This window comes from Pleurodeles waltl, chromosome 4_2 (assembly GCF_031143425.1).
Source record: "Pleurodeles waltl isolate 20211129_DDA chromosome 4_2, aPleWal1.hap1.20221129, whole genome shotgun sequence".
Lineage (NCBI taxonomy): Eukaryota > Metazoa > Chordata > Amphibia > Caudata > Salamandridae > Pleurodeles > Pleurodeles waltl.
The window spans coordinates 394,673,508-394,687,154 of record NC_090443.1 but is presented as its reverse complement, the minus strand read 5'-3'; the positions used below and the strand labels follow the sequence as shown (position 1 = coordinate 394,687,154).

At 45.0% G+C, this 13,647-nt stretch overlaps 1 protein-coding gene across 1 annotated transcript in view; it reads right to left on the bottom strand.

Moving 5' to 3' along the window:
* Positions 1–2,904: 2,904 nt before the first annotated feature.
* The window catches only part of ANKRD45 (ankyrin repeat domain 45), a 485,557-nt gene continuing 474,814 nt past the window's right edge, over positions 2,905–13,647 (bottom strand). Inside the window, exon 6 of the mRNA XM_069233340.1 lies at positions 2,905–3,217. Within this exon, the coding sequence (XP_069089441.1) occupies positions 3,186–3,217 (32 nt within the window). The 3' untranslated portion in view covers positions 2,905–3,185. The remainder of the gene's footprint in view (positions 3,218–13,647) is intronic.

Sequence of the window (13,647 nt, the reverse complement as noted above, 5' to 3'; positions counted from 1 at the left end):
CTAAAGATGTATAAAAGAAAAAAATTGTGCTTATCAACTTGCTGTGCTATTCCCTCAATTACTACACTTTTTTGGCCTTTTCCTATTGCAGGCACCTGGGCCACCCACACAAGTGAGGTATCACTTTTAATGGCAGACCGAGGGGATCATTGGGTGGTAGGAAATTTGTACCGGCACAGAGATCCTACAAAGAAAAGTGTGTAAAATTTGATTTTTTTAGCTACATTTGAGGTTTGCAGAGGAGTCTGGGTAAGGAAATGTTGGGGGGTCCACGCAAGCCACACCTCCCTGGACTCCTCCGGGTTTCTAGTTTTAAAAAAATGTCTGGGTTTGATAGGTTTCCATAGATGACCGCCACACCTGGGACCAATAACGCAGATGCCCCCCCCGCAAAAACAGGCAGTTTTGCAATAGATCATTTTGATATGACCACATTGTGTTTTGGGGCACTTCCTGTCGCAGGCACTAGGCCTACCCGAACAAGTGAGGTACCATTTTTATCGGGAGACTTGGAGGAACACTGGGTGGAAGGAAATTTGTGGCTCCTCTTAGATTCCAGAACTTTCCGTCACCGAAATGTGAGGAAAAAGTGTTTTTTTGCCACATTTGGAGGTTTGCAAAGGTTTCTGGGTAATAGAACCTGGTGAGAGCCCCACAAGTCACACCATCCTAGATTCCCGTAGGTGTCTAGTTTTAAAAAATGCACGGGTTTGGGAGGTTTCCCTAGGTGTCGGCTGAGCTAGAGGCCAAAATCCACAGCTAGGCACTTTGCAAAAAACAGGTCAGTTTTCTTTGGGAAAATGTGATGTGTCCACGTTGTGTTTTGGGGCATTTCCTGTCGCGGGAACTAGGCCTACCCACACAAGTGAGGTACGATTTTAATGGGGAGACTTGGGGGAACGCTAGGTAGAAGGAAGTTTGTGGCTCTCCTCAGACTGTAGAATTTTCCATCACTGAAATGTGAGGAAAAAGTGTTTTTTTTGTGCTAAATTTTGTGGTTTGCAAAGGATTCTGTGTAATAGAACCTGGTGAGAGCCCCACCTGTCACCCCATCCTGGATTCCCCTAGGTGTCTAGTTTTAAAAAATGCACAGGTTTGGTAGGTTTCCCTAGGTGCCAGCTGAGTTAGAGGCCAAAATCCACAGCTAGGCACTTTGCAAAAAACTGGTAATTTCCTGTTGCGGGCACTAGGCCTACCCACACAAGTTAGGTACCATTTTTATTGGAAGACTTGGGGGAATGCTGGGTGTGAGGAAATTTGTGGTTTCCTTTAGATTCCAGAACTTTTCATCACCGAAATATTAGGAAAGGTGTTTTTAGCCACATTTTAAGGTTTGCAAAGGATTCTGGGTGACAGAACCTGGTGAGAGCCCCACAAGTCACCCCATCCTGGATTCTCCTAAGTTTCGAAAATGTATAGGTTTGCACATCAGTTTTCAGTGTAAAAAGATGATGTGTCCACATTGCGTTTTGGGGCGTTTCCTGTTGCAGGCACTAGGCCTACCCAAACAAGTGAGGTACCATTTTATTGTGAGTCTTGGAAGAACACAAAATAGAAGAACAAGTTTTATTGCCAATTTCTGTTCTCTACATTTGTGCCTTCCAAATGTAAGACTGTGTGTAAGAAAGAAGTCATTTTGAGAGATGGCCTGTAATTCACATGCTAGTATGGGTACTCCCAAATTCAGAGATGTGCAAATAACCACTGCTTCTAAACTCTATCTTGTGCCCATTTTGGAAATATATTGGTTTTCTTGATACCTATTTTTCACTCTTTATGAATTGCTGTATACTCGGTATACAATGAAAACCCATTGCATGGTGCAGATCATTTATTGGCTCTGGATACCCTAGGTTCTTGATGAACCTACAAGCCCTATATATCCCGCAACCCGAAGAGTCCAGCAGATGTAACAGTATGTTGCTTTCAAAAATCTGCCATAGTTGGAAAAGCATACAGAAGAAACGTAGACAGGAATGGCTGTTTTTTTCAACTCAATTTCAATATTGTTTTTATTTCAACTGTTACTTTCTATAGGAAAACCTTGAAGGAGCTACACAAATGCCCCCTTTCTGAATTCACAATTTTGTCTACTTTTCAGAAATGTATAGCTTATCAGGTTCCACCATTGGTTTCACACCCATTTCTGTAACTAACTGGAAGGCGGTTGGAAGTTCAAAAAAATAGGAAAAATGGGGTATGTCCCAGTAAAATGCCAAAACTGTGTTGAAAAATTGGATTTTCTGATTCTAGTCTCTGTTCATGAAAGCTGGAAAGATGGTGATTTTAGCACTGCAAACTCTTTGTTGATGACATTCGCAGGGAAAAAACTGATGCTTTCTCCTGCAGCACTTTTTTCCCAATAAACCCAAATCAAATTTTAGCTGTATTTTGTCTAATTTCTCGGTCCCCACCATGGGAATCAACAAACCCTGAGTATGTTTAGAATCCCCAGGATGTTGGAAAAAAGGACGCAAATTTGGAGTGGATAGCTTATGTGAAAAAAAAGTTATGGAGCCCTAAGCATGAACTACCCCAAATAGCCAAAGAAGGGCTCAGCACTGGGGGTGGGCAGTGGGGAGGGGGTAGTTCCAGCAGCTATGGGATTAAAAGCCATACAAAGTTGCTTTACGTTGCCTTGTAGAGCTCTGCATTATGCACTAATCTTCTAAATAAGCTCCAGGGTTTGCTCACAGATCGGAATTTAATCCCACACTTGTAACAAGGGCATTAAAGGGTCGTTTTGAGGTGGATGGGCAGGAAGGCCTCCAACCGCTGTCACAGCAGCCTTGACGGTGGCCTCCTATTTCGACTTCCCTGCACTCTGTAGTGCGTCTGCCAACAGCATGAGCAATCTCTTTCCCTATATATGTAAAATAACAACAAATAAACACAAACAATATATTGTTTATTGAGTGTTTATTACTTCCTACGTAGAATAATTACAAACTATGCTTAACGTTCTGAAACAATTCTGGCTTGTGTTCTAGATCAACAGATACCAGGTTCTAGGACCACCTAAATGTTTAATTTCCCAATTATATATTTGTTGTTGTTTCCATTTCAGATCGTTGTTTGTACTTCCCAACATTAGTCTGAACTACATTTGTTCAACTCAATAAAAAGGAACATCTGGAAAAAGAAAAGAAAGGAAGCAGCTGAAGGTTGACCAGATATCTCGAATTTCAGTGTTTGCTCTTTTTCCCCGTTTCTGGACCTGAAAGAGGAAATCAAACTGTAAGAATCAAACATGGAAAGATATGGAAAGACCGTAAGACATCTTTTCAGGCTAGAAATTGACTCACTATTACTGGCCTATATAATTAAAAGGACTGATATACGAGGATGGCTTATTTGCAAAAGTCTTCTTGTACCAGACGAGCATACCCAACTACTGCAGTTCTGATGCTGAAATGTGTCTATCACTTTAAGCACATAGATCACAATTCTGTACAATCAGCAGTGGTCAGTGGCATAATAAAAATCATGGGACCCTCCTGAAAATATTTGTGAGTGTCCTCTAATATATCACTTTGGTTGGTCTTGGTCTGAGTAGAGCGTATCATGAGGGTTGGAGCTTGCCTGCTGTGCAAGAGATGCAAGAGCCTATTTTATGCCCCTGCAGTGATTACCGGTGATCTTCAGTTGCAAACACAAGTTACCCATAATTCCCTTGAAAGGTCTGCAGACCTGGCCCAGATTTACTAAGGGCTTGTGTTGTCCTTGCGTCACGCAAGGCAACGCAAGCCCTTAAGTCAGATGTAACGGATTAGGCCCATATTTGCAAAGGCCTTGAGCCGCAGTAGCATCACTACTGTGACGCAATGGAGGCGCAAACCCCTAAATCATATTTATAAAGCTACGGAAAGCCGATTGACTTTAAATGGCCTCATAAATCTGGAGTACGGCAAGGCAGCACAAATCGCTGCGTTGCCCTACTCTGTGCATAGAAAAATGCTCATTATAAACATAACACACATGGAGTTTGATGCATCCCGAAAGTTGCAAGACCTTGTAAACCTGGGGATGCACCAAAATGATGGCCCAGCCCAGGGAAGGTGCAACAAGGAGAAATATATTTATTTCTCCTAGGTTTTTCCTCTTTCTACGTGTGCTGCATTCTGCAGCACTCATAGGAAGAGGGAAAAGCTTTCCAGTATTGTTTGTGCAGGAAGGTGCCCATTCCTGCACAAAAACAATTCTGCATGCAACACGACCATCCTTGTATTATGGTGGAAGGGTGCCTGCTTTAACACTTGGCTGCCAGCGCGGGGGGATGGGGCAGAGGGGGTGAGAACATGAATGTTCCATATTGCTTAAATAAAGTGCATTACTGCCTTTTCTCTATGATGCAGGACAGTGCAACAAGGTGACTTGTGCTGGCCTGTGCCAAAAGCTCATAAATTTTAGCCTTACTGTCTTGAACTTTCCTGCAATGGGAAAGTGTTCCACAGATGGTTGGTGGGCGTTCCCATGCATCCACCCATGGCGCATTTCCGAATTTACTAAGAATTGCAAACCTCGGAATGTGTCCTGATGGTACACCATCCCAACAGAGGCATACTGAGGAGAAACACGTTTATTTCTTCTTGTTACGTGTGCTGCATTCTGCAGCATACATAGAAAGAGGCCAATGCCTCTGAGGATTGTTTTTGTGCAGGAAGGTGCCCTTCCTGCACTAAAAAAAGCCTGCCTGTAACACAGACACCCCTGCACCATGGCACAAGGGTGCCTGCGCTGGCACTAAGCAGCACTCAGTGCACCAGCGCAAAGAGGAAGCAGGAATGCACCCTATCTTAGTAAATATGTCGCATTCCTGCTCTCTCCATTTATTGAAGTGCAGCAAGTTGTCTTGCTGCATTGCGCAAAATGTTAATCAATCTGCCCCCAGTGAGGAAACATGTTCATTATAAACATAACACATACACACTCTGAAACTCAACTACACCAAAGCAAAACACGCCTCGCACAACTACTCGTAAACACATAACTAAACACAACTAAACATTAGCAAGACTAAATAACGCAAAAAGTAATAACATTTTCTGCAGGTAAGCAATCATTGAGAAACATGGGAATGTTCCAAGATAGTGGATTAGGGGTAGCACGTGACTTTGGCTTTGCCACGCTAATATATAAGTCCCAGTAGTTTGTTTTTATGTCCCTCTAGTTTTGCTGGAGGGACCAGCAAACTGTTGCACGTTAAAATATCAATTACAGAAATACCGAACTGCACACACATCATTGAATCCAAAATATCTGCTCCCATTCCATCGTCAAAGTAAACATGCATAGTCTATAGATTTACTATTCTAGCTCCTTATCTACTTTCCTTTGCAATATAAAGCAAAGATATTGTTGAGTGGGTAAATGTGCGCATTCAAATGTCGGCACCATACCCTATATAACACTGCTACAAACAATGAACCAAACAAACATTGAATCCATTGAAAGAGTGAATTGAAATTCCATGATGTTTGAGCAGACCTGGAATGGTGAAAGTGTTTGGAGTACTTGGTAGTAACCGGGCTCTCCCTGCCTCTTTTCTCCCACCACAGTTGGCGACTGTAGGTGGGGATGAATGCATTTGAGGTTGGTCAGTGCTCCGTAGGATGGAAACGGGTACCGGTGCCCAGGACTGATGAGTTTGCTTCCCTCCCCGGCCTTGGGAGATTGTAAAACTGCTGCTCTGCAAGACTTTCCAAGTGAAACAGGCAATAGGAAACTCAGCTACATGTATGTGAGGCAGTGTGCGTCTCTTCATACAAACAATGGCAGCAAGCCTTGCACTCTTTGAAGCCGGTGGGGACGAGGCCTCTTGCTTATATCCGGGGAGAGCAATTGTGATTCTTCTCCAAGGGAAATGGTGGTGGACTTATTAAGAAAGGGAAAAAAGATTAACCATCATGCTATTAATATAGCCTGTAACAAGAGAGGGCCTTTAACAATCATTGTAGTCAGAGGTCGAAGGGCTATGATGCCATTAGAACATTTCACCCACTGACTGTAGAATGTTCTGAAATAAACAAGGAGAAACAGAAAGACAAGCATTGGAATCCTGGAGTACAAAGTTTATATCAGCAATTAATAGCACAGAACCACTTCAGTATAATCAGTGTCGCTCTCTACATTCCATTGTCCTAATAAAGCATTACAGCCTGCTTCCGAAGATGATACCTTTGTTGCCTCTCACACGTGTTACAGCCCAATGCAGAAGGCTACAGTGCTATTAGAACACTCCACCCAATAAAGGTAACTTTAGGCTTCTAAATACAAAATGAAGAAACTAACACAATAATTAGAATGTTGGAACAGAAGGTATATACTCGCCATCACTGACCTGGCCCTGCTCCATTGTCAATGGAGTTCGCAAAATTCCAGTGTTCTACTGTAACTAATGAAAGAAAACACAACTTGCGAATGCTAGCGAATATAGCAGGAAAGATAGCGAATGCTATCAAGGAAAATGCAACATCATTGTAGGAATTAATGAATTGCATTTGTATAGCGCAACAGCTGCCCAGTAACGTGTCCCGGCTCTCTATTGGACGGAAAGTGGCACTATCTTGAGCTTCTTCAAATATGTTTTCAGAAATTTCTTAAAGTTTGATTCAGAAGGACGGACTCTAAGGCCTAGTGGGAGTTCATTCCAAAATGTAGAGGAAGGAGAAAGACCGCCCCTGTTTTCTGATCCTACAGACTTTAGAGGTTTTACCAGCAGCCTTTTGGGTGATCGAAGAAATCTATTAGGTTATTGCGGTGAAATCGATCTCTCAAATATTTAGAGTCATTCCATGGTAAGCTCTGTATGTCAGTGCATTACATCTAAAATGCAAGAGTTTTTTTATGCGTAACCAGTGCAGCTCTTTCAGGTGAGGCACAAAGGGCGACTGTCGTGGAAGATTCAGTGGTAACCGAGATGCAGCATTTTGAACCATCTGCAACCGGTGTAGCAGATATTGTGGCAGACCCCAATATAACGCATTGGCATAGTCCAATCTCGGTGTGATTAATGAACGGACAACACTCCTGGAGGTGTGTTCTGGGAGCAGTTTAACAATTGTCTAAAAGAGGATAGAAATCCAAAACAGGTTTCGATCACTGACCAACTTGTGGGCAAAAGGTATCGAATTTGATGCCTTATATTCGCAGGTCAAAATAGTACACCTAGGTCACTTGGCCACCAGAGGCTAGAGACTGTAGACTGCGGTGCTAAAAGACATTTCTTTCTTCTCTCAACTTATTTTCAGGCAGCTCTTCCTCATCCAATATGCCACCCTTATGAGGCAAGATTTAAAAGACACTTGAAGGCGACATATGTTTTCTGAAAGAAAACATAAGCTGAGGGTCATCAGCATGTGATATTACCATAATGCCAAGGGACTGGGGTGCGCATTTACTAATATTTCACACAACGCAGGGCAGCAAGCAAAGTTGCTGCGTTGTGTGAAAAGGAGAGAGCAGAAATGCTTTAAATTTACAAAGATATGGAGCACATCTGCTGTCTCCTTCTGCTGCCGCACTATGTACTGCCTAGCACCAATGGAGGCATCCTGGCAACATAGGGCCATATTTGCAAGGCCCCGTGGTGCAGGGCGGTGCAGCAAGTCTTTTGCTGCGCAATCCTGCGCCACCAGGAGAGGGCAGAAATGCAGCGAATCTACAAGATACAGTCTTCCTCCCAAGTTAAAATTAAACGTAACACAGCACAAGCAGCTGCATTATATTTCTATACAAAGCCACGCAAGGCAGCACAAATCGCCCCTTGCGTGGCTTTGTAAATATTACTGAAGCCACAATGCAAGGTAAGGACAACACAAAGGACTCATAAATCTGGACATAGATGACTGCTGCAAAAGGGGCCACATATACATTAAACAATGTAGGGCTCAGAGACGAGTCCTGCGGCACACCACCCTGTGACGCAATGGTTTGGAAGACAAAAAAACGGGAATAAGAACAGCCTGGCTCCTGTCCATTAAAAAGGACTGATGACAGCGCAGAGCTCCACCACAGACTCCTATATCACCCAACCATTCCAACAAAATGGAGTGAAACATGATGGCAAAGGCACGCAGACAGGTCCAATAACACTAAGGAGACCGACTGGCCTTGGTCTAGGTTCATCTTGACAAACTCATATACTTTGAGAAGTGCTAACTCAGTGTCGTAGCTTGTTCGAAAACCAGACTGAGAATAACGGAGAACATGCTGCTTGAGATGAGGAGAGTTGCTTGTTCACCAACTTCTCCAACATTTTCGGTGCAACAGAGAGGAGCGGTATTGGTTTACATTTTTTCATTATGTTGAGGTTCTATTGTAGTTTTTTTTAGAAAACAAAGTAATAAGCCAATCCTGTTTCCAGTCTTTAGGCACCTTAGCGTGCCTCAAAGAGATACTGAATAAGTAATTCAATCTGAAGTTGACTACGGAGAGGATATGCAGAGGATAGGGGTCCCATAGTGAACCAGACCAACAGTTCCCAATAGCTTGCTTTGATTCTGCCAGAATGATCTGGTTGACTTCTGCTAGAGAAGGGCTGGATAAATGAGGAACGCTGTTAGTCGAGTTGACATCAGTCAGAGGATGAAACAAACTAGGACCCATATTTACCAACAATTCACACAATGCAGCAAGCCACCTTGCTGTGCTGTGTTGTGTGAAAGGGAAAGGGCATGAATGCACCATATTTAACATTGTATGGCACATTCATGTCCTTTTCTAGTGCTGGCGTACTTTTTAGCTGTTTAGTCCCAACACAGGCACCCTTGCACCATGGTGCATGGGTGCCTACGCTGAAGGCAGGATTGTTTCTGTGCAGGAAGGGACACCTTCGTGGACAAAAACACTCTGCAGATGTATTTTTCTCTTATCATATGAGCTGCAGAATGCAGCACACGTAGAAAGAGGAAAAACAGATTTCTACTCATTGTGCCTCCCCTAGGGAGATGTAGGATTTTGAGGCATTCCCAGGACTACTACTAATGGTAGATCTGTGAATGCACCAAAATACATCGGTGGATGCATGGTAACACCCATTGCTCCACACATGTAACGCTTCCCTGGAGCAGACTAACACAAAACAGCAATTTGCCCTGTCTTGTGTTACTCCACATTTACCAAGCCACATGGCTTAGTAAATATCATTCAGGGTTTTGCATCACCCTTGCGTCCCATATCAAGGGCCACGCAAATCCATGATAAATATGAGCCTAGATGTAGATCTCTATTTTATTGCCGCCGAATTTGCACAAGATTTCACAAAGATCAGCTGTTGGACTAATCTGCTTACAGGCTGTTGGTGTGAGAAGAACAAGTTACTAACATTTGGTAATGCTTTTTCTGTTGGGTGGATACAGTATCTACCTGTGGATCCCTCAGCTTTTGAATATCCCCAATACGCCAGCATTTCACTCAAACTTTTCTTCCTAGCTCTTCACGTCGACAAGGATGTCATAATGTCCCTGCCGCATGCGACTCCGTATGATGTTATTGGAGCCATAAGAAGCCGTGGTCGGAGTGCTGACGTCAATTTCCACCCACTTTTTTCATGCCTTTGAGGTGAACTGGTGAAACCAACATCACGAATACAACAATATGTTGCAAATCACATAATAACACAAATATGTATATGGAATAGTAAACTGAAAACCATATACAAACAGAATTATTTTTGGCATATTCAGACAAGCATAGGGGAGGTGGGTGGGTCAGTGAGGTTTCCGCAAGTAGATACTGTATCTACCAGAAAAAGTGGTACCAATGGTATGTAACTTGTTCTTCTGATGGAAACATTTTACCTGTAGATCCCTCACCTTTTGATTAGAGTACCCAAGCAGTCCCGCACTAGGAGGTGGGTGCCTGTCTGTCTATATTAAAAAATCTTGCAGGACAGCATGAGCAAAGTGACCGTTTCTCCTCACTTCAGAGTCTAAGCCATAGTGCTTCGTAAATTTGTGGAGGGAGGCCAAAGTTGGCGCCTTACAAATGTCAACTATTGCGGCACCTCTAGCCAAAGCGGAAATAGAAGACTTGGGGGCATATTTATCCTCCATTTGCGCCAAATTTGTGTAATTTTTTTTTATATGCAAATTCTGCGTAAAACGAACTCCATATTTATATTTTAACATTAGACACGTCTAACGTCAAAATATTGGAGTTTGCGCCATTTATTTAGATGCATGAACCTACCTTGCGTCAATGAGATGCTAGATAGGCGTTCCCATCTAAAAAATGGTTTACCACCATGGAATGGGTCCACAGGAGCGGTTCGCAAGCCCCAGAAACACCCCCACCACACCAGAGGTACACCAGAGGATAAGGGACCCCATCCCAGGTAAGTATAAGTAAGTTCTTTTGTTTCTTTTTAAAATTAAAGTGCCATAGGGGACCCAAATTGGATCCCTCTGCATGGCACAGGGTGCAGTGTCCATGCCCAGGGGGCACTGGTCCTCTGTGCTGGCCATTGGGCGGGAGTGGGCATGACTTCTGACTTTTATAAGACAGGAGTCATGTGGTATGGATGGTTTTGTGACAAAAAATGATGCTAGGCTGGTTATAGGCATTTTTTTTTGCCTCTAACCAGCCTAACATACTTTTTTGGTGCAAAACCTCTGCTCCCATACTGTCACCCCCACCCGGCTAGCGTCATTTTGTTTTTACACTAGCACACCCTTTGCACAGGCTTGCGCCATTCCATAAATATGGTGCCCGGCTGGCGCTGACATGGGCCCCGCTGAATGGCACTGGGTGCATTGGCCATGCCCAGGGGACCCTGGTCCCCTGTGCTGGCCATTGGGGTGGTGGGCATGACTCCTGTGTTTTATAAGACATAAGTCATGTGGTATGGATGGTTTTGCGTCAGGAAATGACATTATGCTGGTTAGAGGGCTTTTTGCTTCTCACGAAAAAATGTGTGTAGGAAGTTGGCTCTGTATGCACTATTTCAAAGTAAGGAATAGTATGCACAGAGTCCAAGGGTTCCCCTTAGAGGTAAGATAGTGGCAAAAAGAGATAATACTAATGCTCTATTTTGTGGTAGTGTGGTCGAGCAGTAGGCTTATCAAAGGAGTAGTGTTAAGCATTTGTTGTACACACACAGGTAATAAATGAGGAACACACACTCAGAGACAATTCCAGGCCAATAGGTTTTTGTATAGAAAAATATATTTTCTTAGTTTATTTTAAGAACCACAGGTTCAAATTTTACATGTAATACTTCAGATGAAAGGTATTGCAGGTAAGTACTTTAGGAACTTTGAATAATCACAATAGCTTATATACTTTTCAAATAAATTACATATAGCTATTTTAAAACTAGACAGTGCAATTTTCAACAGTTCCTGGGGGAGGTAAGTATTTGTTAGTTTTTGTAGGTAAGTAAACTACCTACGGGGTTTAAGTTTGGGTCCAAGGTAGCCCACCGTTGGGGGTTCAGAGCAACCCCAAAGTTACCACACCAGCAGCTCAGGGCCGGTCAGGTGCAGAGTTCAAAGTGGTGCCCAAAACACATAGGCTTCAATGGAGAAGGGGGTGCCCCGGTTCCAGTCTGCCAGCAGGTAAGTACCCGCGTCTTGTGAGGGCAGACCAGGGGGGTTTTGTAGGGCACCGGGGGACACACAAGTTAGCACAGAAAGTACACCCTCAGCAGCACGGGGGCGGCCGGGTGCAGTGTGCAAACACACGTCGGGTTTCCAATGTAAATCAATGGGAGACCAAGGGGTCTCTTCAGTGATGCAGGCAGGCAAGGGGGGGGCTCCTCGGGGTAGCCACCACCTGGGCAAGGGAGAGGGCCTCCTGGGGGTCACTCCTGCCCTGGAGTTCCGATCTTTCAGGTCCTGGGGGCTGCGGGTGCAGAGTCTTTTCCAGGCGTTGGGATCTGGGAGTCAGGCAGTCGCGGTCAGGGGGAGCCTCGGGATTCCCTCTGCAGGCGACGCTGTGGGGGCTCAGGGGGGGCAACTCTGGCTACTCACGGTCTCGTAGTCGCCGGGGAGTCCTCCCTGAAGTGTTGTTTCTCCACAAGTCGAGCCGGGGGCATCGGGTGCAGAGTTGCAAGTCTCACGCTTCCGGACGGAAACGCAGTTGTCTTGAAGTTGCTTCTTTGGAAACAAAGTTGCAGTCTTTGGTGAACAGGGCCGCTGTTCTCTGGAGTTTCTTGGTCCTTTTAGAGCAGGGCAGTCCTCTGAGGATTCAGAAATCGCTGGTCCTGGGGAAAGCGTCGCTGGAGCAGTTTCTTCAGAAGGGGGGAGACAGGCCGGTAGAGCTGGGGCCAAAGCAGTTGGTGTCTCCGTCTTCTCTGCAGGGTTTTTCAGCTCAGCAGTCCTCTTCTTCTTAGGTTGCAGGAATCTGAGTTCCTAGGTTCAGGGGAGCCCCTAAATATAGAATTTAGGGGTGTGTTTAGGTCAGGGAGGGCAGTAGCCAATGGCTACTAGCCCTGAGGGTGGCTACACCCTCTTTGTGCCTCCTCCCAAGGGGAGGGGGTCACATTCCTATCCCTATTGGGGGGATCCTCCATCTGCAAGATGGAGGATTCCTAAAAGTCAGAGTCACTTCAGCTCAGGTTGCCTTAGGGGCTGTCCTGACTGGCCAGTGACTCTTCCTTGTTTTTCTCATTATCTCCTCCGGCCTTGCTGCCAAAAGTGAGGCCGTGGCCGGAGGGGGCGGGCAACTCCACTAGCTGGAATGCCCTGTGGTGCTGTAACAAAAGGGGTGAGCCTTTGAGGCTCACCGCCAGGTGTTACAGCTCCTGCAAGGGGGAGGTGATAAGCATCTCCACCCAGTGCAGGCTTTGTTACTAGCCACAGAGTGACAAAGGCACTCTCCCCATGTGGCCAGCAACATGTCTCGAGTGTGTCAGGATGCTAAAACCAGTCAGCCTACATGGGTAGTTGGTTGAGTTTCAGGGGGCACCTCTAAGGTGCCCTCTGGGGTGTATGTTACAATAAAATGTACACTGGCATCAGTGTGCATTTATTGTGCTGAGAAGTTTGATACCAAACTTCCCAGTTTTCAGTGTAGCCATTATGGTGCTGTGGAGTTTGTGTTTGACAGACTCCCAGACCATATACTCTTATGGCTACCCTGCACTTACAATGTCTAAGGTTTTGCTTAGACACTGTAGGGGCACAGTGCTCATGCACTGGTGCCCTCACCTATGGTATAGTGTACCCTGCCTTAGGGCTGTAAGGCCTGCTAGAGGGGTGACTTATCTATACTGCATAGGCAGTGTGAGGTTGGCATGGCACCCTGAGGGGAGTGCCATGTCGGCTTACTCGTTTTGTCCTCACTAGCACACACAAGCTGGCAAGCAGTGTGTCTGTGCTGAGTGAGGGGTCCCCAGGGTGGCATAAGATATGCTGCAGCCCTTAGAGACCTTCCCTGGCATCAGGGCCCTTGGTACCAGGGGTACCAGTTACAGGGGACTTACCTGGATGCCAGGGTGTGCCAATTGTGTAAACAAAAGTACAGGTTAGGGAAAGAACACTGGTGCTGGGGCCTGGTTAGCAGGCCTCAGCACACTTTCAAATCAAAACATAGCATCAGCAAAGGCAAAAAGTCAGGGGGTAACCATGCCAAGGAGGCATTTCCTTACAATGCGTTTTTAAGTGGTCAATAGAATTTTCTTTGCACCACATTACAAATCTAGCC